This window comes from Furipterus horrens, unplaced genomic scaffold (assembly GCF_987537825.1).
Source record: "Furipterus horrens unplaced genomic scaffold, mFurHor1.1.pri manual_scaffold_1, whole genome shotgun sequence".
NCBI lineage: Eukaryota > Metazoa > Chordata > Mammalia > Chiroptera > Furipteridae > Furipterus > Furipterus horrens.
In genome coordinates this window covers 216882240-216909236 of record NW_028327171.1, presented here as the reverse complement: position 1 = coordinate 216909236, position 26997 = coordinate 216882240, and the positions used below count along the sequence as shown (strand labels likewise).

Sequence of the window (26997 nt, the reverse complement as noted above, 5' to 3'; positions counted from 1 at the left end):
GGACTCAGGGTCCCTGTGCGCACTACCTGACCAAGAGTGGCTGGACGCTGCTCCGATCCCCACCCTCCCTGGCCACCGCAGACGTAGAAGGCCACGGTGCGGTCTCAGTGGCATGAGACCTCGTGTGGTGGCTTCCCGAGGCGCGTCCCGTCCCTCAGGACCGAGGCCCTGGCTCTCGGATGAGCAGCTACAGTCCTTGCGCACTGGCTCCTGAGCCCAGGACCCCGCCTGGGACCCCCAGCCCCACCGTCCGGCTGGGCCAGTTTCTGAGCCCCCTGTGGCAAAGGGCCCCCTGCCTTGTTTTGCTAACCGCCAGATCTGGCTTCAAGGGCTCTAAGACGTCCGGCCCCGTCTGGGTTTGAAAGCAAGAGCTGGTTTCTAAAAGCCAAATTCTCGTTGCACGGGGACAGAATAAATAACGGGCCTTTCAGTCTCTGTATTTCTCCTCCATAGCCGCTCGGCCCAACCTCCTCTGTCTGCTCTACAATGAAATACAAACTAAAGGAGAATAGAAAAAAATAAAGCATTGAATTGTACAAATTACAAATCTGTTCCAAAATATACTTACATTAAATAAAGGACGCGTTTCGGTAGATCTACAGTGAGCGACTGCATGTGCGGAAGCTTTGGGACAGAGGCCCGCCCCGCGCGTGGGCGGGGCCGGGGGGCGGGGCCAGGGGCCGGCACCCAATCAGTGTGCGGCGGGCGGCCATGCAGGGAGGCGATCGGGGCCAGGGAAGCAGCGAGTGCTCCGCGGATTGAGTTCCTGGGGCTTCTCAGCCCCGCCTCTGCCTGCACAGCCCAGGGTCACGACAGGAAACAGGTGACGGTAAGCAGACCACTCCTTAGAGCCCAACGCATTTTCTTGCTGTATTTATGGGGACCCTCCGTCTACAACGGGCCGCTGGGAAGAGGCTCCTCCGGAGGCGGCACAGCCCAGCGCCCCGGGGCTGGAGGGCTGGGGAGCGCGGGCTGGGGCGGAGGCGACCCCGCAGTCCGCGCCGCGGCCCTCCTATCATCTGGCGTACCGCCTGATGTAGTCTTCCACTCTGTTCCGGAAGTCCTCCTGTGCGGGGGGAGAGCGGAGTGAGCGCCGCCCGAGCCAGGGACCTCTGGGAGCACAGCGCCAGCCTCCTGCAGCCGCGGTGGCGGGACCACCGGAGGCCCCGGAGCCCGTGACACTCTGGGCGCCCACTGTGCGCACGACCCCGTGTGGGCTGCTGGTGGGAGGGTGTCACACACGGGAGCTCGGAGCAGAAGGGAGCCCGAGACCCTTCGTGTCGCAGATGGGGGCGTGCGGCCCACAGGGGGTCGAGGCCAGGACGCCCGCACCTGTGCGTGGAGACACGCTGGGTGGAAGCCGGCCCAGCCCCTACCAGCAACTCCCACAGGGTCACCTCCGCTGCGCCCGGGACCGCCGATGCTGCCGGCTCCCAAGGCGTCACAGCCAAAGCCCACTTGACTGAAGTGAAGGCCCCAGGCAGCCTCTGCCGGTCCTGCCCTGACCACAGGGGCCTCTGCTGGGTTTCACGCCCCCACCCCCAGGACTGGAGCCGCCTGGCTCCAGTCCTGGCCTCCGTCCCTTCCTGGGAGTCCCTTAGCAGCAGGTCAGGGCTACCGATAGACCCTCCGGGAGCTGTCAGAACGAATGCGCTCTGGGAGGCGTGTGGGACGGTGCCTGCCTGGGAAGGGCCACACAGGGCCACTGCGCCGGCCCTGCACCGCGGTGCCCTGCTCGAACCGCGGGGCCTCGGGGCCGCTGCCCTGGCTGCTGTCAGTTCATCAGGAGGGCCCTCCCTGAGCGCACGGAGCAGCGGCCCCCACCGCCCCAGCCCTCCCGGCCGCCAGCCCCTCTCCGGGGCTGTTGTTGGCTTCTCTCTGCTCTGCCTCTTCCCACCAGGACGCTTGCTCCACAGGGACAGGGGCTGTCTGTCCACTGCCCTCTCCTGCTCACGGAGCACCTCGCCTGACACTTAAGAGCCGCCAGTCAAATGAGGGAGGGGCAATGACCACAAGACAAACTGAGCAGAGCTCCTAACTGTGACCATGGCTTTACGTGAGGACGTGGGCGGTCTGGGCACGTCTAAGAACTCACTTGGACACATCACTCTGGCCAATTTTAGGAGCATCTTACTGGGAATAAACGGTTATTAGTTGCAGATCTGCCCCTTAAAACAAAAGAGGATCTGCACAAGCTAGACACGGACACAGAGCCTGGAAGGAGGAGCACGACCCAAACCGTGTGGCTGTGCACAGGCAGTGCTCCCAGAGGGGGGCGGGTCAGCAGGCCTGGGGGGCACCACACTGGCTCCTGTCCCTTCTGCTTTCTGATGCTGTCAGTGAGGGAAAAGAACAGTCTACAAAGTGCTACTAGGAGCCACGCCATTCCTATGGCACATCATTAACCCCTGCTGTGAATTCCGGTCCTGACTGAGCTCAGCTTCCTGTGCATCTAACCCAGAGATGGCAGCTGTCTCTCTACCAAAAGCGTCAGCCTAGGGTCTTCCTGTCGCTGGCTTACCTTGTCCTTTAAGTGATGCTCTGCAGCCTCTATGTTCAGTGGGTCATCAAAATTCAGAAGATCCTTAAAAAAGAGAAACTCAGTGTGAATAAGGGAAACTTTCTGCTGCGATGTCTTCATTTTATGGACCAGGCAACTGAAATCTAAACAGCAAAATGCAGCGCGGTGGGGTGGGGCTCTTCTGCTGCCAAGCACTGCGCCTGCTCTCTTCTCCAGGGGGGACTGACTGCTGGCTGCAGAAGTGGGGGCCATGCTTACATGCAACTGTCCGAAGTCTGGCGAGAGTGGGGGAGCAGCGGGCACGTTAATTCCCAATGCTACCGGGAATGGGGGAGTGAAACACTCATCACGAGCTTTCCAAACTCACGCCCCATCACCCTTCTCTCCTTCAGAATGAAGTTTCCTCCTTCGCTTTGTGACTAACAACTTTGCCTCTGTAAGTCTGCGGTTTCTGTGCCGGTGTGATCGTTGCTTGCACTCACACACTGCGCTCACGGGAGGGAGGATGTTGGGGGCCAGGGCACCCTGCCCTCAGCAGGCACGCTGGTCCCTTTCCACCACGGGGACGCCCTGGGGTGGCTGCTCCCCTCCCTCTGGAAAACAGCGGGGCTCCAGGCTGAGGCCAGGGGGTCAGAGCTGCTCTCACAGCAAGTCCCTGCTCCCCACTGTGCAGACAGCCGTACTCTCCTTGGGAGAAACACGGGATTTGGGGAGCATAGCCCAGGTCTGGATATAAGTATGGTATGACAACAAAGTCTCTATGGTCATTTACAGCCGGGAAGTTAGACCCCAAGTCTTGGAAATAGGTAAAAGTAGAAAGTACGCATTTGACCACAGACCACAGCTTTGACCTTAAATGAATACAAGTAGTCCTTCTCTATATCGTAGGATTTTTGAAATTATATTTAATTACTTATCACGGATTTTTTGCTGTATCGCGGGATTTTGCGGTACTGTATGCATGTTGTTACATAGGTGTAAGGGTGTAGAATATGTTTAATAACATAAGTAGTGTTTGTAAAAGTGTGGGAAAGGTTAATAAGGGACCGGGAACGGTTTGTAAGTGTGTGGGAAGGGTTTATAAAGCCTTAAAATATATGTAAATACTAAAATAAATGTAAGGTTCCTACTTCGCGGAGTCTCACCTATAGCGGGGGGTGGGGTGGGGGGGCCCGAATGGTAAGTGAGGGAGTACTGAACACTGGTTGGAACAACCATCACACACTTAATTAGGACTTGGGCCGGCTCTGCAGGATCTGGGAGGTTGGGAGCACTAGGAGAGGCTGCACCAAATTTCTTAAAAAAAAAAAAAAAAAAAAAGTCCAAGGAGCTGATGCTTATTTCTTCCCGCAATTCCCCGCAGCGAGCGGGGCACCGCCACGGGGCCCAGGAACGGGGGAGGGGAGCAGGAGGGGTGCGCTGTGCTGGCGGACGAGTGCAGATGCGGCCCCTGTGTGCTCCGGCGGGGGGGGGGGGGGGGGGGGGGGCACGGCCGCTCAGGCCGTGGGGGCAGCACTCCCTTCACGTAGCTGGAAAACGCCCGAAACCAGCAGGACAGCGCCCGGATAGGCGCCCCCGGCACGGCCCCCTGTGGGCTCAAACGGCCCCGGAGCCCGCAGGCGCTGCTCTGCTTCTCTGCCGCTCGTGTCCCCTGTGACCTCAGAGCCGAAGACGGACGGAGTGGGCACGTGGAGTCCAGTTCTGAGGCTCTGCTGTTTCTTATTCGCTGAAGATGAGGACGAGTAGCCTGTGGCCTCCCACGACGACAGGATGAGGACGGCGCCCCCACCCGAGGGTGGCCGCGGTGGAGGTGCGACCGTGGTGGCCCGCACCGTCCTGGGCAGCCCACAGGACGGGCTCACTGCCACGCAGGGACCCTCGGGTTTGCCAACGGCGGCAGAGAGTTTCCCCCAGAGAAGCTGACTTTTTACAGCTTTTCTGAGCAACGCCGGAAGGAGCGTGTGATGTCACATATGAGACCCGACCCCCAGCTGCTCCCCAGCCCTGCCCACAGTGAGCTCTGGGAAGCCCGGCCCTGCTGCGGGGGCTGTGCCCTGGGCCGCCGCGGAGGGCAGGCGGGGCCGTGGGCTGGGCGGGCCCGAGGAGCCGCCTCCGGGGAGCGGGGAGCGCGGAGCAGGGACGGCGGCCCCGCCCCAGGCGCCCACAGCGCACGCTCGCCCGCCCTCCGCCCAGAACAGTGCGGCCGCGGGGGGGCTCAGTGTGGACAGGGGCGCGCTAACCGCCGTGTGACCCTAATGGGCGGTCTAGGTCAAAACACTCACCGTGAACAGCGAGTTCAGCCCCCAGACGACGTCCTGGAACGACGGAGAAAGAAAACAGGTCTCAGCTCCTGCGCACGCAGCCTTAGCACCGCGCAGTGGGCCCTCGCGACACTCGTCGTCAGCGGCTGTTTCTCCCGGGACAGACACTAAAACAGCGTCTCTCACGACAGCCGCAACTCCGGGGCGTTCAGAGCAGCCTAGGCCCTCGGCGGGGAGGGGGGGGCGGTGGCGGCGGCCGCCATCAGCGCTCCCCCCATTGCCACGTAGCGCCGAGACGTCTGCAGTCACCTTTGACGCAAACTGCTTTGGCACCTGTCGCTCACGGGGACCGTAGATAAACCACCCACCCCTCTCTAGTTACTTCAGACATCAAGGGAGACTAACATTCTCTTTAAATTCAAGGACCAGAAACTGTCACTGAAATGACTGAAAGCCACCTTCCCTCTGGCCTGGCCTGACCAGGCCGATCACAGGTCCTTCTGGGCCTTCCTCCTCCTCTTCCTCAGTTCAAGGGCCTTGTCTTTCTCAGGCCGTCCCATTCTCCTTCAGACCCGGCTCATGGCAATGGCCGGGCTCTGTTCTCCCCTGTCCGTCCACACCCCGTAGACCCATCTGTCCAGCCACCCTGTTGGCGTGAGCCAGGCAGGGGCGAGGCCACTCTTGGTCAGTGGGCGGGGTCACACAGACGGGTCAAAGGAGCTCCCACAGACGTGTCCCCACAGAGAACTTACCAGGAAGGTGGGGACGTGGCATGGCCAGAGCTAACACCCAGAAGGCAGGGCACGGCCAGGGCATGGTGAACAGGACAGGCCAGGCTGCCCAGGCAGTGGGGACCACGCCTTGCAAGGAGCCATGGCCTTGGCTGCATGAGGTCTGCAGGGTCCCGACTCCGGGACGGGGCCCCAGACCCCTTCCCTGTGTTCTTTCCCACAGCGCTTCCTGGGTGATGCCCAGCACCCGACAGGGCTTCCAGGCTTGGGCTGGCCTCCGCGGCGGGTGCAGCTGCCTCCCGGGGCTGCACTCAGGCACGGCCTGCGGCCTGGCCCCAGCAGCAGTCGCCTGCGGGGCCTCCCTGACCCACACAGGGGTCTCTGGGCCTCAGCGACACTGTGGAGTGAGTACGGTCTGAGAGATGAGCCCGACGGTGTGGGGACAGGCATGGTCACGGGGCTGCAGAAGCCATTCGGGGGACAGGGCCAGGCCTGTCCCGCCCGCCTGGGCTCCCCCTGCGGCCCGAGGGGCAGCGCCGGACCCCACTCGCGTCTGGCACAGGCTCAGACTGGGGCAGCTTCTATAATCCATGCACGGCCCAGCCCAAGGAACCACGCGTGGGCAACCACTACTCTCGGGGGCGGGGTGGGGGGGACGGCATGTACCGTGTGCCGGCCTGTTCTCACAGCTTCACAAACATGCTGGCTGGACACCCACGGCCCCTTCCAGGGACCTGCTAGGCCTGCCGGCTTCCGAGGAGGACAGTTGCCAGGGCGGATGGCCTGGCCCAGATGACCTTTCCCCTGCGTAAGCTGGGGGCAGCGAAGTGCAGGCCGGGGATGCAGCTGCCCGAACCCTGCCCGGACGAGCACTCTGCTGGGCAGTGTCCACCCACACGAGACAGGCAGAGGCCACGGCTGCCCAGGACCCTGTCCTTCGTCAGAAGTGACAGCAGCAGTTGGGGGGCTGTGTGCTTCCAAGTGCCGGAAGTGCAACCACTTCTAATACAGAGCCCGCGCCACGTGAGAAACCCGGGGTTGCCCTGGGTGCCACCGTGGAGAAACCTTCTGTGGGGACACCGTGATCTGCACTCCTGGGAGCAGCTCAAGCCCACGTTGTAGAGGCAAGCGGGCCGTCGGTTCAGTCCCATGGCCCCCCCCCACACCCCTCCCTTGGGAGAGAGGCTCTCCCCACAGGGCAGGGCTGGCTGCTGTCCCGCGTACCTCCGAGTGACCCAGGGGACACACACAGAAGTCACGCCTACCTCTCTGTTCCCTCCCCCCCTGCCCACTCCCAGAACTCTCCTCACCTTTAAAGATGAGGCAACTATCAAGACCAGGCTTGGGGGACAGAAAGAATAGGAACAGTGACTTATAGCAGCCGGACAGGACAGGGCAAAGCCACACGCTCCGCTGGGTGGTGCCAGGGGAGCAGCCCCAGGTGATAGTGGGTGGAGGGGAGGGCAGGCTGTGCCCGGCCACCGTGGGCGCAGGACAGAGGACCTCGCTGCTCTCCCAGGGCTGGCTCCTGGGGGTCGAAGGCCCTGCGCCCTACCTTCAGCGTCCTCGTGGGAGCCCAGCCGGTGCCGTCGATCGAATGCTCTCGCAGTAAACTGCAACAGAAAGTGGGCGGTCAGCAGGGAGCAGCCTCCGTCCCGTGAGCCGCAGGGGCGTTGCGTCTGGGGAGCTGCCGTTCACACGGCTGCCCTGCTCTGTAGCCTCGCGGTGCCCAGTCCTGCCGCAGGAGGCGGCCTTCTTGCCCTCCGAGGCTGAGCCTGGTTTGAGCCTGACCTCTCGGGACTTCCGTCAGGGCTGGTGCGCACAGGTCTCTGGTCCTGACTGGGCAGGGCAAGCGGGCTGGCCTCACATTCAGGCAGTGATGGTGACAAGGACAATGGGAACGAAGGGCTGTGTCACCTTGACCCTGAGCTCACTGGATGCCTCACGTGCCCGGAAGGGAGGTGCCCCGGCTCGCTGTCAGGAGCTGCAGGTCAGCGCCGATGGAGCACCCGGCACACGCTGTGACAGCTCTTTAGAAATGGCTCAAAGGGGAACTTAAGGATAAAAGCAGATTAACCCAAAACTCAGGACGCTGCTCACCTGTTCAGGGAAGGTCATGGGGCGTCCTGGGGGGCCCAGACCTCAGCGGGGCCTAGAAGGTGCTTTCCTTACTGTTCTATCACCCGGAGACACGCAGCACCCTGTCTCTCTTAGATGATCGCTCGGTGCCGTGCAGAGCGGACCAGCTTCCTTCTGGCTTTGCTGGACTCTGCCACGCCGCTCTCGGCCAGCCCCTGACAGCGCTGTGGGGACTGAGCACCCTCTGCACCCACCGGCCCCTCTCTTCTGCCCCCCCCTGTCTGCAGCCGCTGCCCACGGCCCCGGGATGCCCACCTTTTTCATACCGATCGGTAAGGACCCTCACAGGCGATGTGATCCAGCTGCTCTCTGCCTGGAGTTTGTGTTTTTCTGTTTTCAATCCTAACGTACTGTTGATTTTCCCTTAAGGCCTCTTTCTGGCTTTGGAAGCAAGCCGGCATCTGCTAACTTCCTGTCCCACCTGGCTACTGTCTGGCCTCTCAGAAGACAGCGGGAGTGACAGGAGGGGTCCCGCTCTGGGCCTCGTTCTGAGCGAGGACGGCCGTGAGCACAGCAGGAAGCCCGGGGCGAGGCTGGGCCAGGTGCCCCTCAGCCCCTGGAGCTGAGGGGGCATGTTTCAAAGTTTCAGCACTTTCAAAACAGACTTCCGAGGGGAATGCCTTCTAAGCAGGCGCACTGTGATCTATGTACTTCTGACTATAAAACGAAAGGCCGCCGGGAGAAGGGGCCCCGCACACAGCACTACCGCGGGGCGACGGTGCTAGCCGCCCCTGTGAGGACGGGGAGGGGCCCATCCTAGCACGACGCGGGCACGCAGCCTCCGGAAGGGGGCTCATCCTGCTAGAGCAGACCCGGGAGGGAGGTTTTCTCCCCGGACGGCGCGGATGACATCTCCCCTCTTTGCTGACGTCTGCCACGTGGCAGGAGTGCGGCCCCATTGCAGCAGCACAGGGGAAGGGGCAGGCGGGGCTGCGCGGATACTGCCCAGCCTCGGCCAGCAGCGAGCGCCCAGCGCTGGGAGCCCCCCAAGCCCGGAGTTCCAACCCTCCGCAGCTGGCACTCACCTCAGACATATCTCTCCCGTCTCCGTGATGTTGGGGTGCCAGATCCTGGTCAAGCACTTCACCTTAGGAGGCTGCAAGGCGGAGAGAGAGGTCCAGAGCACGCCGCCACCTCCCCTGGGCCCTGCCCAGTCCCTGGTTCCCCGGCTCCCTCGGCACTCTGTCACCCACGCGGGGCTGTGGTCACCCTGCACCCTCAGTGCTGGCCTCGCTGGTAAAGCCCGCCGCGCCCCCTGCAGAGCTCTGGGCCGGCGCGGCAGGCACTGGCGGCGAGGCTGGACGGAGGAGGTGGCCCACGCACGCTGGGTGCGGGGGGCGGTCTGACACCCCTCCTGCCCGAGCCAGCCAGGCACCCCGGCGTCCTCTGTGCTGAGCTGCTGAACTGTGGCTGCAAGTTACTCCCCACACCGGCGGCTGCGACCTGTCTGTGCACCTGAAATGCTCCCAGTAGCCGGGACACCTTCACGTAGACACAAGCCTGGCTCCACCCACACTTGGGGGGGGGGGCAAGGCAGGCCACGCTTGCTTATGAAGCGCTGTGCTGGATAAACTTGTTCTTTCAAGGTTATTATAAAAGCAATCGGTGCTCGCTTAAGAAGAAAGACAACCACGAAGAGACGTATTTGTGCGCACACAATGCCCCGGCCCAGGAACCACCTGCGGCCCTCGCCGGCGCTCCCCGGCCCCTCCCTGGCCACACACAGACGTGCGCCTGCAGGCTCATCGCTCTTCCTAGACGTGGGCACGTGCTGTGTTCTCACTTCTGTCCGCCGCCCTCCCAGGCAGCTCCCGGCCTTCCGCACCGCACGGCACTGAACGAGCCAGAGCCCCGCTACTGGACACCAGGTGCTTCCCGTCCGCTACAAAGGAGCCGAGCCAGCGCTCTGCCGGGACGAGGCCAGACAGGGGGCTGCTGGCCAGAGCACAGGCTGTGGACACAGCGCCAGTGTCCCCACCCCCGCAGCGAGGAATGGTCCTTTCCTCAGGCCCAGGACCACAGCGGGTGTCCTTGGTTTGCCCCCCAGGCATTGTCAACCCCTCGTCACAGAGGGGCAACGTCTTCCCAGTCCGTCAGTGGCACTGATTCGTACTTACGATGTTAGTCTCAGGTGCAGAGGGTTCAAAAGGCCTCTGCAGTCAGGTGTGTCTTTGATACTGTCCCCTTCTTCTCCCACCTGACCTGTCACCCTAACAGTCCTGCCTTCCACTTCGTGAAACAGACGGACTGTCTCAGCACAGCCCCAAGTTTCCTTCCTGATTTCAGAATACCACGGGCCTCCGGAAACTGACCCACCCACCTGTGCAGACGCAGCTGTCCGGGCATTACAGATGTGGGCCCAGAGTGACTCTAACTCAGTCTGCTATGCTCTGATTGGCTTTTTGGCAAATAAATGGACTACGTTCGACAGAGAGCTGGTACAACCCACGCTGCCAGAGGCCCGCGGGCCGAAGTGGGAGATCAGGCTGCGCAACTCTCTCTACTGGGTATAGTAACTAGTGGGTAACTGAGTATAGTTAGCATGGGGGACAGGCTGAGTATATTCACTAGTGGGTGACCAGTTAGCACAGGGGGTGAACTGAGTATACTTAACTAGCGGGTAACTAAATATAGTTAACTAGTGGGTAACAGTAGTTAACTAGTGGGTGACTGACCATAGTTAACACGGGGAACAGACTGAGTACATTCACTAGCAGGTGACTGATCAGTTAGCTCAGCCTGAGCACCGGCTCAGCTCCTGAAGGACAGTCTCACCCTCCCTCCCGCGGAGCCCCGCCTGCACGTGTCACCCGCCTAGTGCTGGCCTCATCTCCACAGTCTGGCTGCACCTGGCCCCTCTTCTTGTCCCTTTGCACCTTGCAAGCCGGGCCGGTTTCTGCCTGGTCTGTGATCCAAGTATGGTTTTTACATTTTTAGGAGGTTTTTTTTAAGTGTGTGACAGAGACCATATGTGGCCCACAAAGCCTAAATCACTACTATTTGGTTTTTTATAGAAAGTCTGGGTTGTAACCTCAAAGAACTGGTCACCGGCGACCGCAGGTGAAGAAGCTGCAGTGCATCCCCCCACGCCGGAAGCACCCTCGTGAGGGGGACTGCGCCCACCTCACGCCTGGGCGCCCCGTCCGCACACGGACCATGTACTGTCTGCCACACGCACCACGGAGGGCAGCTCGGGGCGGGACAGCGGGTGACCAGCACCCCGCTTCTGCACGGCCACTTTCTCCACGTCCCACAAAGGGTCATAACCCAGAACAGGGGCGAGCAGAGGTTCCGCGCCACTGCGGGCACCCCTGGCTCTGCCCTTCCGGAAACACGAACTCAATTTAGTTACGTTTCCTGTGATAACAGGTGAGGGGACGGCACATGGCCACTTCCAGGGGACGCGGGGGCCCAAGAGCGAGAAGCCGCGCTCCTGTGCCCTGTGCAGTCAGCCCTCACGCCCCGCTGCGCAGAGGGGCGGACCTGGACTCGCTGCCCGGGCCTGTGTCGCCCCGGGCACTGCGCCGGCACCGCCCCCGCGCACCTGCGTCTGTGTCCCGGGCCTGAGGCTCCTGCACGGGCGGAGCTCACGGAGGGCCGCTGAGTCCCTTCAGCCAAGCCCGGGCCTGACTCCAGGGGCCGCTGCTGCGCGACACCACCCTCCCCACCCGCCCCCCCGGCAGCAGCGCTGTCCTGTCCGCCTCGGCCCCGGTGACTCACCACCATGTTGTACGCGTCAGGAACTTCCGTTTCAAACTGAAACTTTCCACCCTGGTAGTAACCCTCATCTACGAAAAAACACAGAACAAAACACCACCACCTTTCCATACGGAGGACGAGGGAACAGAGGCAGGCTGTGCTGGCGGGGCAGGACGGAGGGCTAAGGGCTTACGGGGACCGCAGGGCACCCCCGCCAGGCCACCAAAGCCGCCTCACCCCCACCTGAAGACCGGCTCCCCTTCCTCCCTGGCCCGGGACCTGCCGCCTAAGCAGCCTGCTCTTGCCTGGGCCCCCCTTTCTGCATCAAACGCCCAGTGTGTCCCCTCATCACACCTCACAAAAGGTAACCCCTTATTTAAGCCATGTGGTCACCTATTTGCGGCTGGTGTCCCCGCGAGAGTGGCAGTTCCACAGGTTGGAGAGCTAGTGGTGGCGCTGCAGCCCCAGTGCCCGGCACATGGCCTCTGGCCATTGAACAGATGTGACCGAGGATGGACCCTGTGCAGGGCACTGCCCCAGGCCCTGGGGACACAGCGTGAACCAGGGAGAACGGCGCCGCGCGGGGGTGCCGGTCCACAGCTGGGGGTGGCAGGATGCGGGCCGTCCGGGGTTGGAGTGGCCCCGCCACACCCCTTGGCTGGGCCCCCCAGTTCCCAGTGTACACGCTGCAGGCACGAGCTCGGGGATGTCCCCCAGGAGTTAAATTAAACTCTACGATCTGACAAAATTCCCACGTCTTTGCAACAAAGGCTCAGCCCTGACTGCTGGGGCTCAGTGGGTTGGGTGTCGCCCTGTAAAGTGAAAGGTCGCTGGTCAAGGCACCTGCCCGGGTTGTGGGCTGCACGTGAGGCAGTCGATGGATGGGGTGTCTCTCCCTCCCCCCGCCTCTTGAAAATAAACAAAATCTCAAAAAAAGAAAAAGGAGGTTTGCCTTTCCCCACGATATCTGTCGCCATCAGCCAGTTGGCGACACCGCCCGACCCCTCCCCCGCCTGCTGACCTAAAACACACACGCGCCAGCAGCCGCCGCCTCTGACCTGGTCGTCCAACCCACGCCGCGTTTAGGGCGTTAGTCCTTCTGGAGTTCCCGGCTTCGGCGCTCCCCTTACAAACGCCTTCCCCCCAAGACCACAGGATCGTCTCATCTCTTTCTCCTCGTGGTCCGTGGGCTCACGTGTCCCTCAGCCCACCCCCCTCCTGGAGCCCACCGCGCGGAAAGGCGGGGCTGGCTCACGCTCGGCCCCCACCCCCAGCGCCCACTGACCCAGCCGTCCCCCCTCACTTGCTGTGTCCATTTCTAGGGCCTAGACTGAGACTTACGTCTTTGGGACAGACATTTTGGGGGTACAGGCAGCAAAAGGAAGAAACGCCCAGGCAGAGGCCCACATCGGGGAGCGGGCCTGGCGGCCGAGGGCAGTGTTCTGACCCCCCGCACAGCTCGGAGCCCGCCCTCACTGCCACGGCGACCCCTGCGAACACCCCGCACCAGTGCCGTGGGTTGCTGTGGACTGTGACGCGCGCCCAGGGCCCCTGCGTGAAGCTGGCAGGGGGGCGGTGGGCTTTAGGGCAGCGGCCTTGCGTGGTCACCGTCCTCGCCGCTCCAGGGGGCAGATGTGTGGACAGCCCACTGTGACTGCGCTGGGGTGAGCGCGACCCTAGTGCTCACTCCAACGGAGATGGCACCGGACTGAAGTCACGCTCGTGTCCCCGGGGGGTCTGCAGAACCCCCACAGGGGTCAAGCAAGGTTTTAAAACCTTTCAAGTGCATTTTGAAAATGGGATTTTTCCTGTTATTATAATAAACCTTAGAGAAAATACCCACTCTCCCGACAGGGAGGGGCCCAGGCAGGCTGGGGGCTCATCATCACTGACCGGAAGTCGCGTTCTTTCCCTTCTGAAGGACCCAGTGACTCCGAGTCTGTTTCTCATCCCCTCTCCACCCCCAACAAAGCAAGCCCGCCTCCTCCGCAGCACCCCTCCCTGCTCTGTCCCCCCGCCCGCCCCGCCGGCACCTCGGCCCTCGCTGCCCAGGGCGAGTCATGCCTGCGCGCGGGACCTGCAACCCTCGGAGCAGCCCCGGGGACAGGAAAACATGCGTCCCCGCCCCGCTGCCTGCTGTGGCCGGGGAGGACGGTCCCTGCTGCGGCACGTGGAGCTGACACATTATCAGTCCTCACGAGGACAGCGGCCACCTGCTGGCGTCCGTCTGCGTGCCCACACCATCTCCGTAACCCCCACAACTGCCCCGGAGGGCAGGCCCCGTCTCAAGCCCACGGTGCGGCCCACTGAAGCCCAGCCGTGCAGTGGCTCCGTGCGGGACCCAGTTAGGGCTGCGGGGCACACGCCAGTCTGCCCCGGTCTGTCCCCCATGATTGGACTGACACAGCTTCCCATCACGGGGCTTTATTTGGCCACAAAGCATGCGACTCATCTTCACACGGAAAGGTCACGACTGCCGTCACTCAAAAAGTCAGAGGTTACAGGCTTGGGCAGCCTTTAAAATCTGCTGTTTAGGAATCACGAACGCCAAAGCACGTAAGAGCGTTACCTGGGGTCACAGTTAGCTGGAAGCAGTGCAGCTTGTTCGGGTCAGGAAAATGCACTTGACACGTACCTGCAAGAGAGACAGCCCGTCAGCGAGGTCGGAGAGCGAAGGAGGGAGGCGGGTCCGGGAGCTGGCGCGGCTCCCAGCGAGGCCAACGTCTGTGCGCGCGCACACATCCCACCCCATCGCCTGGGACCCCCACCCCCGCCGCTGGGTAATAACTGCGCCACGGTGCTAACGAGGCAAACCATGACACCCTGCCACCGTCTTACTCCTCAGTGCCCACCCGAGATGGTCCCCTTCCTTCTGTGGCCGCTCACAGAGATCTCTCCGTTAACTCTGGGATTTACGCTGCTCCGCTGTGAACGGGAGCTGGAGGCCCACGGGAGAAGGCCGGCCACAGGGTGGAGCCCCGAGGGGAGCCCAGGACCACCTCAGGCCTGGCCCCAGGCCCCAGAGGCCCGCGGCTGCCACAGCGAGCGTGAGGCAACAAGGAAGCGCTCTCCGCGACGGCTGCTCACACCCAGATCTCTGTGGCGCTTTAAACAAGGTCTTCGCAATCTAGTGGATAACTGAACGTGCCCCAGTGGTGGCTCTGGTGGCCCTGGCTGTGCCCACCCCTGCAGAAAGTCACTGCTGAGCGAGCAGAAGGGGTCTGAGAGGCTGCATCGCCACTGTCCTCGTTACAGAAATAAAGAAACCAGGGGTCGAGCCCTGGCTGCTGTGGCTCAGTGGATGGAGCGCCGGCCTGCGAGCCAAGTGTTGCCGGTTCGATTCCCAGTCAGGGCACATGACTAGGTTGCACGTCAGGTCCCCAGTTGGGGGCGTGAGTGAGAGGCAAAAAAAAAAATGAAACCAGGGGTCAAGTTCACCACTGCTGCCCAGATCACACAGGTGAACTGTGTGTGGAATAATTTAAAGGGGCTTCACTTGTCCCAACCTTCAACTGAAAAGATAAACGGCACCTTTTTAGTAAAACAGACTAACAGCAGCACAAGGGCCTGCGTGTACATGACGGTAGCACCATCCACTCACTTTTAATCCCGAGCCTGCGCCGGAGTTTTAAGGAAGGCAGAAATTAATCGTTCTAAAACAGACTGGCTCGCCAAAAATAAAGAAATGGTCAAGGCAGATTAAAGAATAATAAAGCTACTAAAAAAAAACCCAAATCAACAAAACTTTAAACTTCAACAAGTCGAAGCTCTAACACCATCAGTTAAATGTTACAGGCTGAGTTTTTGTTCTAGTTCAGTGCAGGGCTTTATTGAAACTCCAGAGTTCCGCTTGCCCTCGGTTGTGGGCACGGGCCGAGGCTCTCAGAGCATTTCCATCCACCTGCCAGAGGGAGTTTTCGGAAGGTCCGAGGTGGCGGCAAAGGAGGCGGGGGCCGCACTAACCTCCTCCCAGGACCCAAGGGAGACTTCGGTTTCTGCCAACAGAGAAACCGCCACAAACACGCACGCACAGAGGTCCGCCGAGTCCTGAACAATCGCTAAGCAGCACTGCTCCGTGCCAGTTACTTCATTCGCCTCAGTCGATATTTTAGAAGGGTTACTGAGCAGAAAGTAAAGACCTATTTGGGGGCTCGTTTCCCCTCAAACGACGCGTTGAGTACCTCTGGAAGCCGGGCTGGTGTGCGTGAGATGACGGAGATCCCCGCCCTGTGATGGGGGCGCAGGCAGGGGGAAGGAGAGGAAGAGCGGGATGCAGCCTGCAGTCCTCCTGATCTGACCCTGGAGCCGAAGGGGCTAAGGTGTTGAGTTAAACCCAAGGCATTTAGGTAGATGTTGGTTTGAAAGCCAGTAATAAAGTTTTACTGCTTTTGATACCCATTTTTAGGAAAAGCTGAAGCTACTCTCTACGGGTTAAAAACCAACCATCTCTGTGGAACGCACGTTTGAGGACAAGAGGAGCGGTACTTAGGCGGGAAGCTTTCGGGGTCCTTGAGCATCTGCGAGTGAGCACAGCAGTCCCTCTCTATATCACGGTTCACTTAGCACGGCCTCACTGTACTGTGGGAGTTTTAAAATATTCTATTTAATTATTTATCACGGATGTTTCGCTCTATCGCGGGATTTTGCGGTACTGTCTACGTATGTCGTTAACGTTCTGTAGGTTTAAGAGTGAGAATAAATGTAGGGTCCCTACTTTGCAGGGGGGTCTGGAATGTAATACCCACGATAAGTGAGGGAATACTGTATATGCTGAAGTTGGGGGAGGGGGGAAGACATTTTGGGAGGACAGAACAGAAGAATTGCTTCACTTTTTTATTAGAAAAATGTCCTAACGTATAAAACTTAAAAAAAAAAAAAAAAAAAAAAAACAGGAAAAGAGAAAATAGTATAATGATCCCATCATCCAGCTGCGATACTTTGCCAATCTTGATTTGTCTAGTTTATCCGAAAACATGCTTGTTTGTTTTCCTGAAACATTTTAAGATTTTATTTATTTTTAGAGAGAGGGCAAGGGAGGGAGAAAGGGAGGGAGAGACACACGGATGTGCAACAGAACCGTCCAGCAGGTGCCTCTCGCACACCACCTAGCTGCAACCCAGGCCTGTGCCCTGACTGGGAATCGAACCGGCAACCTTTTGGTTCACAAGCCGGTGCTCAATCCACTGAGCCACACCAGCCAGGGCTCCTGGAACATTTTAAAGCAAATCGTTTGCAAATACTTCAGTGGGTAGAAAGATAACCTTTCAATAGGATCCCAAGATACTTCGAGTTCTGACTAGAAGAAAACTTTGAGGTCAAGCAATCCAATGACTTTGAAGACATTTTTGACTGAGACCCACACTAGGAAACTTCACATCACAACCCATTATACTCATAAATATGATATACAAAAATACTTTAAAAACAAAAAACAACAGGGACTTAGGCTTAGACACCGACGTCACGACTACGCAGGGCTGTGCTCAGGATGACCTTTCCAGCTTCGGGCAGAGGTGGAACTGCCCAGCCCCCCGCCCCCCGGGCAGATGGGCGCTCACCGCTGGCTCTCCGTAGCCTTTGCGCACAGGAGACCCACACATAAAATACTTCACCTATAGCACAAGCAGCCTCAGCCTCAGAATGAGTTCTTCACCAAGTACGATGAGAAAAAGTTCTATTAAAAAAAGATACTAAGACAGCCAAAGCTTCCAGGCTCTGCAGGCCTTGGACAAAGGAGCTGGCCCGTACCACAGCCACGGCCGGTGGGCACGAGGGGGGACCTGGCGGTCACCCCACCTCATGCACGGAGCTCAGTGGCAAATCAGCCCTCTCTGGACCCAAAAGGCACATCGTCGCCAGCAGAACTAGGACCGTCCCTCGTGATGCGCAGAGCTTTCCCTCGGGGAGGGCGTGGGGCAAAGAGGGGACGCGGCAGCGCAGCCCAGCCACAGCAAGGACAGGCTCCAGTCGGACGAGCTGGCTCACCCTGTGCCCCGCCGAGAGCCGTCTGCCCGTCGCCCAAAACGAAGCCCCCGCCCCCCCGGCTGGGTGCTCAGCGGGCGGCATGTCGTCCAGCAAAGCGAAAGGTCGCCGGTTCCCTTCCGGTCAGGGCACAGGCCTTGACTGCGGGTTTGGTCGCCGGCTGGGGGGGCCTGAGAGGCAGCCAATCAGTGTTTCTCTCCCTCTCTTTCTCTCTCCCTCCCCCTCCCTAAAAATAGGTAAATAAAATCTTTTTTAAAAGCGCATTCCTAACCCACAGGCTTGCCCACGCAGTCATTTTACGGTGCTGAGGCTGGACTAGGGATTCTGTACTTACAAGGCAAGTTAGCTTCGAGTTCTGCAACCTCTGTGGAAACAAAGAGATTACTGTTAGCATCGGTCAGTCACTGCACATAAAATTATGCGCTCCAAGTTCACGACTTCTTCCAGAACACGGAGGGAAATATAAACAAACTGCCCGACACCTGCACTCGGTCTGCAGCTCAGACCCCGAGGAGGGAAGCTGCTCTCCGACACGTACGTGACGTGCAGGAGGCCACCAGCTGAGGTCAAGGGTCCCTGACAGCCACGTGAGGATGAATCAAACCCGGGACGTCAGCACAGAACCCACCCCCAGGGGCACAGTCACAGACACTGTCTAAAGTCTTGCCCCCCAGTGGTGACACTCCGGCCCCTCACAGACCCCTTCACAGCCTTACAGCGTCTCTGACCTGCCCCCCAGGGGCTCGCCCAGGTGCTGCGCTTCCCCCAGCACAGGGAACGCCCCTCCTGCCGGCCACGCCTGCACCCTTGTCCCAGGGCTGCCCCCTCACTCCCCGCCCCGGCCCACGCTCTCCTCCAGGCCCCCCACCAGCCACGCTCGCCCACCCTGCAAACCCTGCAGTGGAGCCGGGCGCGGGGACGGCAGTCCCTGTGGGTCATCCTTGAGCTGCGCCAGGGAAGGGACCAGGCTTTGTGACAACACGCAAGCTCGGGAGCCGCCCTCTTGGCAGCGCGGTGTCGGACATCTGTGTCCCCTTCAAAGAACACCACGCCAAGGGGCCCGCGAGCAGGTCAGTCCCAGTGCCCTCTCCCAACCACGGCGGCCTTGAGCTTCGGCTCCTGACTGCCCAGTCCTGCCCTGCCCTAGAGTGGGGTGCTCACCAAAGAAAACGGGGCGCGGGCCCCCGCACCGAGGCACCCCGCCCGGGGAGGGGCGAAGGCCATAAGCCGTCACGCACTCCATCGAGCGGGCCCTCTGCACCCGTCACCCTACAGTACATGCTTTCCACGCGACCAGACAAAGCTTTCAGGGCGCGCCCGTGTCACATACTCCGTGATACCACCCCTAACTCTTCGCTGGTGAGGGTTTGCAAGGAACGGCCCTTGAGCGCTTCCCCTGCGAGCTACGTGCTGGCCCGGGGGCCGGCTTCCTCCGCTGGCTCACCCTCCTGCGGTCTCGAGCGCCCCACCGGGCCGGCTTCGCCACAGCCCCATGAGATAAAAACGGGGCCCGGGGGGTTTGCGGGACAGACGCACACATACCACACACACGAGCACACACGGACACCCCATCACACACGAACACACATGGACACACACATACCACACACATGAGCAAACACGGACACCCCCCCCACACACAAACACCCCAGGAGGAAACGTCTGGGAAGACGGTCGGCGCCCAGGGAAGAGACAGGCCGGACCGGGCGCACGCAGGCATTGCCCAGGGCACGATGACGGCCGAGCCCCACAGGCAGGGCGGCCTCTAGGGCAGGGGCGCTCCCCGCCCTGGCTGCACGCTAATCCCCTGGGGAGGTTTTCCTGGTTTTTCAACCGTTTCGGTGAGTACAATTTACCCACTAAAAATAGACCTACCGAGTGTAGGAGCCAACGCTTTCCAGTAAAGTGTGGAGGGGAGTGCCGTGGCCACAACCCAGGGCCTGCGGAGCGGCCCCGCCCGCTCGGTGGCCCTGCCCCGGCCGGGGGACCACACGCTGGGGGGTGGAGGGGCTGAATCTTCACTCCTCAGGCTCAGGGAACGGCTGTCTATTCCGCCAGGCCGTGGTGGTCACACACAGACACGCACACAGAGGGATGTGACCGCCTCCCGGTGTGGCCCACACGTCACCTCCAAAGGTGGGCGCTCTGCTGGCACGTCCACGCTCAGTGGGACTCACTCCCGCGAGGCGCACGGGGCTGGGAGCGCCCCCGCCGGGCCAGCACCGACACCCCCACCCCCTTCCCCACGTCAGGGCACCTGCAGGCTTCTGACCCAAGCGGCAGTGCAGGCAGGGACAGCACCCTGGGGCGCAGGACCTGCATCCGGCTGGCACGGAAGGCAGACCCAGCCGCAGAGGCGCCCACGGCGCTGCTCTCAGGGAGCTGTCACCACTGACCAGCAGCCCCTCTACACCTCAAAGGGTGGCAACTACCCGCATGGCTGTCACCTCAATCCACGCACACGGACACTGACCAAGGAAACGCGTGAACTGCTTTCACCCATGAGGCCTCTTGGCGAAGCGGCCGCCCTTCCCTGCGTAACCTTAGTGCCCAAAGGACACGACCTTCCCCTGGAAAGGAACGAGAATTCAGACACATCTCTACACTCCAAGGGCACCCGTTCCAAGAGGCACACCCCCACCGCGCACCGGCCCAGGCTTCCTCGCACGGTTCTGTGGCTGCACGGCTTCCTTCTGAGGACTGAGAGTCTTCCTTCCCGACCAAGGCCACGCCACGGACCCCACCTGGAGCGCGCCCGCCCTGAGGGGTCAGATCCCACCCAAGTCCACCGCTCCCCACGCGGCCCCTGCCGCACATGCGCACCCGCGGCCCTGCGCTGCCCCTCCGAGCTCTAGCTGGGCCCCCACCTGCCGCTCCGACCCCCACACTGCCCACGGGGCGGCTGCACGGACGCGCCCAGCCCTGGGACAGGGCCAGGCCTCAGCCTGGCACATGCGGGTGCTCAGGAAGCGCCTGGGAAACAAGCCCACTCGCGGGCAAGGTGGCTGCGCTCCTGGCATGAGTGTCCTGAGAGGTGGGCAGCCTTGCTGCTGGCAAGGCTGGGACCCGGGCCTCCAAAGGGGGTGGGCACGAAACCCTGTCTCCCCACAAAGCTTGCAAGTCGAAGCCCCACCCCCAGCGTGATGATGCTACGAGGTGGGCCTTGGGGAGGTGACCCGGGTTAGAAGAGGTCCCAAGGGCAGGGGTGGGGCCTAGCGCACGTGATTGGTGTCCCTACGGGACAAGCCACCAGGTGCCTGCAGACAGCAAGGGGACCCTCACCAGGAAATGAGGCCGTCGCTGCCTCGACCTTGACCTTCCCGCCTGCAGAGCCATGGGGAACGTGGCCTGTTGCGGGAGCCCCTGTCCGGGGTGTGTGGCTGGGGGCTGCGCTGAGACCAAGGCCAATCCCAGACGCAGACGGCGTTAGCAAGGGCCCTTCTCAACCCCACCGGGCAGCGCCAAGGAGGGCAGCCGCGCCGCTGACCCGGAGCCACAGCACCTCCCTCCGCCTGAGCCGCACCCGTCAGGCTTCTTCAGCTGGAGCTTCGTCTCTGAGCTTCCTGTCGTGCGGCGCCCTCACCCGGGGGACACTGGGGGACACTGGGGGACACCGGGCGCCAGAGCCTTGGCCCCGCCACAGGGACGGCTCTCTCCAGTCCCCGCCCCCACGCCGGCCCGCACAGCCCTTCCCTGCAGCCCGAGGGCCGTCCGGCAGCACCTGGCAGGGGGAGGGCCCACTCTGGGGGGCTGCAGCCCTGAAAACCGGCACCGCCCCTGCAGCAGAGACTGAGCCCGATGGGCTCGGAGCCCCCGGCTGAGACCACACACTGCAGCCGGAGCGGACGGGGCTGACCCAGGGCCCCTCTGCCTCCTGCAGGCCCTCCCTGCCCACCAGGCCCGTTGGCACACCCGAGAGGCCGCTCCACTGCTGTTTAACCCCCGTAAGCACCTAACGGTTAGCGGGGCGCCCCCTGCCCCCCGCAGCACGCAGCGCACCAAGGCGTTCACGGGCACGGGGCCTGAGCCGCGCCCCCAAAGTTCACACAGAGGACCCCACACACACACAATGCGACTGGGTCAGGAGCTGGGGCGTCTGGGCGTGTCCTGCCAACACGGCAAGCCAAGCCCCCGGAGTGCTGGGCAGGGCCTGCGGGAGCTGCCCTGGAAGGGGATCCCGAACTGTCCGTCAACCGAGGGACACCCCATGTGGCACCCACACCCAGGTGCCGGGCCTAGGCCCCCCGCTCCGCAGAGCAGGCCCAGACCCGCCCGCCGAAGGAAGAGCCGGCCGCGCTGCACCGAGCAGGGGCTGCCCCCGGACTCCCTCCCTCCGGTGTCCGTTCCAGGCCGGGCCCTGACCTCGGCAGCTCCGTTCTGAATCTCCCCATTTCACAGACGCGCACAGGCCAACGGGACCCGCAGCCTGCCCGCCGAGGTCCCGGGGTCCCCGTCCGTCGGCTGGCACCCAGCAGGCACGTCTACTGAGCGGACAAGTGGAAGAACCGGCACGTCATGTTCCCACACGGACAGGCCACACGCGCTCCTGAGCACCGTGTCGCGGGGTCCTCCTGGAAGTGGGAGCCCGCCCGCCCACTCCTGCTCACACCCCCACCGGTGCTCTCCTGCAGGCCAGACTCCCTGCTCCCGGGACCCCAGTCCATGGCAATGAGTCCCAGAGACACACGGGCTTACTCTCCTAGGCCCTGCTGACCCTCCGAGTCACACTCACGGGCGCCAGTCAGCCCAGGACAACGGTCCCCACAGGAGTTGTCCTCCTGGACACGGACACCCTGCTTTTTTCAACGTTCCCAAAGGGGGGCTTTGCCATCACCACCCGTCCCATGCCTTACAGCACCCCACATCCACCCGGAGGCCGCCACCACATCCAGCCCGGCAGAGGAGCCCTCCAGGAGCGGCTCAGGGCACAGGAGCCGTGGGACCATGACAGGGACCTGGTGGAGATGGGCCCGCTGCGCTGCCGCTCCCCCGCGCTCCCCAACACTGAGCGCCCAGCACCCTGCGCCCCAAACCCTTTCCCAGGCTCCGCCTGTCTCTGGTTTCCACTGCAGGGGGAGCCCCTGAGCCAGCACCCAGGAAAGAGACTCAGTCCTAAAGGGCTCACCCCGGGGGCTGCGGCCACGCCCCCCTTCTGACCCCGCTGCCGGAACCAACTCAACAGCGCAGCTACTGCCCAGGCGCACGCGGGGCTCACTGCCCGGGCGCACAGGCCGGGGCTGAGTCAGCACCAGGGCGGCTGGAGAGGAAGGAAGCGCGCGTGTCCCTGGCCTGGGGCCTTCCCGTCCCCTCCCCTCCCCAAGCCCAGCACCGCTGTCCCCAAGCGGCCGCCAGGGGAACGCGGGCACACCTCTCGGCCCTCTTCGCGCCCCGGCTCCTTGCACCTCAGAAATGAAACACGTGCCCCAGCCCCTGCAAGGCAGGGCCTGCTTCTTCCCCTCCTTGTAGCCCTGGCGACCCCGGGACACGCCTGAGAGCTGTGAGTCGGTCCCGGGAGGGTGTGCACGCGCGCACACGCACACACGCACACGTGCGCACACACACTGCGCCCCATACAGTCCATCAGCCCCCTCCAAAGACGGCGGCCCCAGGGTGCTGAGGAGTGGGGAGAGTGACGCCACTCCGCCCCCCCGGCAGGAAGTGACAGCACTGAGACCCAAGCTCCCGGCAGCCCCCCAGTCCCTAGTGCCGCCCCCGCATCCTGGGAGCGTGTCCTCATGCCCGGCAGCCCCCCGCGATGCGCGGAAGGCGGCCTCACCTTTGACGAGCAGCCTGTCCCGCACAGACACCCTCCGGGTGGCGTCCGTGGCTGCGGCCGCCGTCCGGGACCCCTTGAGACCGTCGTCCCGCTTCAGTTTGCTCGCCAGCGTCAGCATCACGGCTCCTTTACCCTGGAAGACAGACGACAGCACCGTGAGCGACGGCCCCAAGGCAGACGGGCCCGGGCGACACCCCGTGAGCTCAGCACGCTGGGGATGCTTGGACTGGACTCCCCGTCCTGGACGTGGGCACCCTCGCGCCGCCCCGTTAGTCTGATTTTGCGGAGGGCGAGTTAAAGCTCTAAAAGGGAGAGCACAGCCCTGACGCTCGCTGGACGCCAGGCCCGGGCGGCAGGGACAGAGCCTGAGGGCAGGCTCCCCACGGCCCCCACCCCCGCTGGGGGCCACGCACCTGCGTGTGGCCCACGGGCCGGCCAGTCGCAGACTAAGGGGCGCGCCAGCCCCAGGCGGGGAGACGCCCCCACCGCTGGGCTCCACCCCGCCCCCGTCCCCGGAGGAGGGCGAGGTTTGGCCTTCAGCACCTCGCGTGTAATCAGTTGTGGGTTTGCATTTTTAGGAAACACCAATGGCAGGGTGCCGTATAATTAACGCCCTGGCTGCTTCCAGCGCACCTGTGTTTCAGGTTCCCGCTGACAGCTCACGGGGAAGGGCACTGGGGACGGCACACGCGAGGCCCCGGGCTGCCTGGGAGGGAGGGCGGGTGGTGTCACCCCTCTGCACAGGGGTGACCGTCCTCCAGCACCCGCACTGCTCTGACGCAGGGCGCCATGCACCTGCCGCGCCCCCTGCCCTTGCCTGCTGCGGCCCAGCGGAGAGGGACTCCGTGTGAGGACAAGAACTGGTCACCAGCCTAGCAGTTCTATCACTTCTTTCGCCGCTGTAACATCAGCGCAACCCCACTCGGACCCTTTTGAAAAGAAAATGATCCAAAGCTCCCAGAGGGAAGCGAGACCTAAGCGCAGAACTTTTAGCCTGAGGCCAAGATCTTAAAGCCCAAATATGTATAAGGGGCCCCCTCCCCCCACGCGCGCTTTAAATGATTTTTAACCCAGGTCCCTCACACAGGCCCCCCAAACTGTGAGGTTTTATTTTTCTACTATCAGCACCGTGAACGCAACACATTAAACATCTCCTGACCTGTACGTGACCTCAGCAGACACACGTCACGTGCACACACACCCCCTCGACCCCTTCAAGAATCACGGCCCCGATGCTCCAGGACGCAGCCCCACTCGCCACCAGGGATCAGGGCCGCGAGCAGAGCAGAGCTGGGAAGGACTTCCGCCCCCACCTGCACTCTCCTTACAGCCGCGGACCCTGGGGACCCCGGGGCTGGAGCTGGCGTGTCTGGGACACTCAGCCGCTAGAATCGGTCACCACGGAGGCTTGAGTCTCCCTCCTGGAGAGCCTGGGAACACTTCTACCTTGGGCGCGGCGATGCTTCCCGGGGTAAACGCACCCACCAGCACTGGGCACCTCAGTGACGCCGCAGGCGGGCTGACAGTCGTGAAAATGCACCGCCCCCGTTTCCTCGCCCCCATCTGCCACGCCCCGCGCCAGGCCGACCCACGTGGCGGCACGGGCCACAACCAACGTTTATGCAGTAACCTCACAAGGCGGGCGCTGGGAGTGGGGACAGAGCGAGGAGCACCTGTGGGGGACACAGCCCCCCACCATGGTCCTGTCCAGAAGCCTTAGGCGGATCTGGACATGAAAGCCCGCCTGCCTGGTAGCCAAGTCCACTGCCACGCCCCAGGAGCAGTACCCCAGTCCCACCAAGGGGCTGGCTGGAAGCACTTAGCTTTTATCCTCTGGCTGACCTTGGCAATGGAATATGGCAAAAAAGTGAAATAAAACGAAAGCACGGCATGTACAGAGCTCAGCAGGCAGCACACCAGGAAGGCCACACCACAGGGCCCCAGGGGGTTTTGGGGGCTGGGGCCACACCCAGCTCCCGCGCACCCCACAGAGGGGGCCACTCAGAGGGTCCTGGCGAGACTCACCGCACAGAGCGAGAGGCGCACCCGGACACTGTCCTGTGTCACCGCAGCCTGAGGACGCCGCTCGGCTCCGCGGGACCCTGCGGCCCACACTGAACCCCTGTCCCTGGCACTCGATTCCACTTAGCTGCATGGCGCGGTCCTTGATGGGACACCCTGGCAGAGGGTGTGCACGGCACATGTGGCAGTAACACAGAACACAGTACAGACCAAGGACACACGTGTGCAACGGCCACCTGTCCCTCCGTCACCGGCAGCACCCCTGTGGCCACGGGCCACTTCAGGCGGAAAAGGCCTAATGTGCGAACGCAGCCACGGATGCTGAATTTACTCGCAACAAAGAGACTGGAAGGGAAAAGTAATGACTCAAACTGCCACGAGGCCGCGGCGCAGCCCCAGGTGACTCAGAACGACCCTCAGGCCGAGGCCGCACTGCGCCGCAGGTCAGCACGCTGCTCAGCCGGTCTCCACCCTCCCGGGTCGTGCCGGCCCCTGGAGGTGCCCCTCGGTGGCGTGGGCCTTCAGGCGGTTCCAAGCCGACTCCGCGGTGCGGCTCACCAGGTCCACCGTCGCGGGAGACGGCGGCGGGATCAGGGCCCCTGCCGCTCAGGGCCGGGTTCTGCGCCCGGTGGGGAGCCCGCTTCCCCTCCTCCCGCCCTGACAAGTCCCATCTACCCGCAGAAGGTGGGGCTGCACGCAGGTCACCGGGGGACGGCCAGCTCCCCGGCAAGAGGCCCGGTCTGGACACAGAAAAGCCCGCACCCCCCGCCCCTGCAGGGCTGGGGCCCCCGGAGCCTCCCGGTCGGCCGAGGGGCCGTGGAGTCCGACGCTAAACCTGCCCCTTCCGTCCCGCCCGCTCCCTGCACCGCAGGTGTGTCTGGGCGCGGGTCCCCGAGCCTCGGGGCAGCCCGCGGTGGCGGCGATTTGTACCCGACGCCTCCCGCGCCCGCAGCCTCCCCCTCCGGAAACACCCAGCTCATTTCTGGAAGCTTCTGTCCCACGGGACAGCCGCGTCCGGCGAGTCCTGCTTCCTCCACTGGCCCCGGGGGACACGCGCCTGTCCAGGTCCCACCTCCTCCGAGACGCCCCGCGCCCGCGCGGCGGGAATGAGGGTGGGGCGGGCCCGAGGCGGCCGCGGGCTGCAGACGAGGAAAACGAGCCCCGGGGAGGGCAGGGCCACACCCAAGACGACACGGCGGCGGACCTGGGTCTGGAGTCGGGACCCGCCGGACCGATCGTTCCAAGATGTCCTCCCCGCCCTCTCCTCCGCCCCCGGGAACAGCGTCCCGTCTCGCCACCGCGGCCGCCCCCGAGCGCGGGCACCTCCCCGGCCTGACTCCCTCGGCGGGCACCGGCGGCCGGCTCGCGTCCGAGGCCCGCTCCCTCCGTGGCCACGCTGGGCTGGTGACCTTGGCCTAGCGCTCGGCGCTCCGTTTCCCCCGGACAATGCGGCCAGCAGCACCCCTGCGACGGCGGGCGCGGGCCGGCGAGGCCGTGCGTGTGCCCGGCCCGGCCGGGGCTCGAGCGGCGGCCCCTCCACCCCGGCCGGCGCCCCGGCCCGGCCCCGCCACGCACGCCGTCCTGCTCGGTCCGCCGGGAGCAGCCGCGCGGCCTGAGGTGGCCCAGGCGCCGCCCGCACTCCGGCGCGCCCGGTCCACCCGCGCCGCGGGAGCCAAGCCGCCCGGAGGCCCGCGGCCGCCCCTCGCCCGCCGCGGGGCCGCGCGCTCCTCACCTGGGCACCCCGAGACAGGCGAGGCGGGCCCGGCGCCCAACACCATGCCCGGTGGGCTGGCGACAGCGAGACGCGGCCCCGAACAGCCGCACCGGCTCCGGGCGGCGGGACCGGAAGTGGCGGGGCGGAGACTC

The 26997-nt window shown here is 63.0% G+C and overlaps 1 protein-coding gene across 2 annotated transcripts; it reads right to left on the bottom strand.

The window, feature by feature from the left end:
• Positions 1–845: 845 nt before the first annotated feature.
• UBE2F (ubiquitin conjugating enzyme E2 F (putative)) lies at positions 846–26997 on the bottom strand. Of its 2 annotated transcripts, XM_090285199.1 has the most exons (10): positions 26864–26997; positions 23110–23242; positions 17668–17697; positions 13921–13986; positions 11373–11440; positions 8678–8748; positions 7069–7126; positions 4804–4836; positions 2522–2584; positions 846–1066 (listed from the first exon to the last, which is right to left on the bottom strand). In XM_090285199.1, the coding sequence occupies exons 2-10, from the start codon at positions 23225–23227 to the stop codon at positions 1016–1018; spliced, it is 558 nt and encodes a 185-aa protein (XP_090141325.1). In that variant the 5' UTR covers positions 23228–23242; positions 26864–26997; the 3' UTR covers positions 846–1015. The 2 variants fall into 2 exon arrangements, with proteins under 2 accessions (XP_090141325.1, XP_090141322.1); XM_090285196.1 differs by lacking the exon at positions 17668–17697 and having other exon boundaries at positions 26864–26923.

Bases quoted from the DNA above. Each gene is read 5' to 3' on its own strand.
- UBE2F (XM_090285199.1), bottom strand. From the start codon at position 23,227: ATGCTGACGCTGGCGAGCAAACTGAAGCGGGACGACGGTCTCAAGGGG. The intron at 11,441-13,920 runs GTAACGCTCTTA...GTTTTTTCGTAG, and splicing joins CCAGCTAACTGTGACCCCAG to ATGAGGGTTACTACCAGGGT. The intron at 2,585-4,803 runs GTGAGTGTTTTG...CTCTTTTTTAAG, and splicing joins GGCTGAACTCGCTGTTCACG to GATCTTCTGAATTTTGATGA.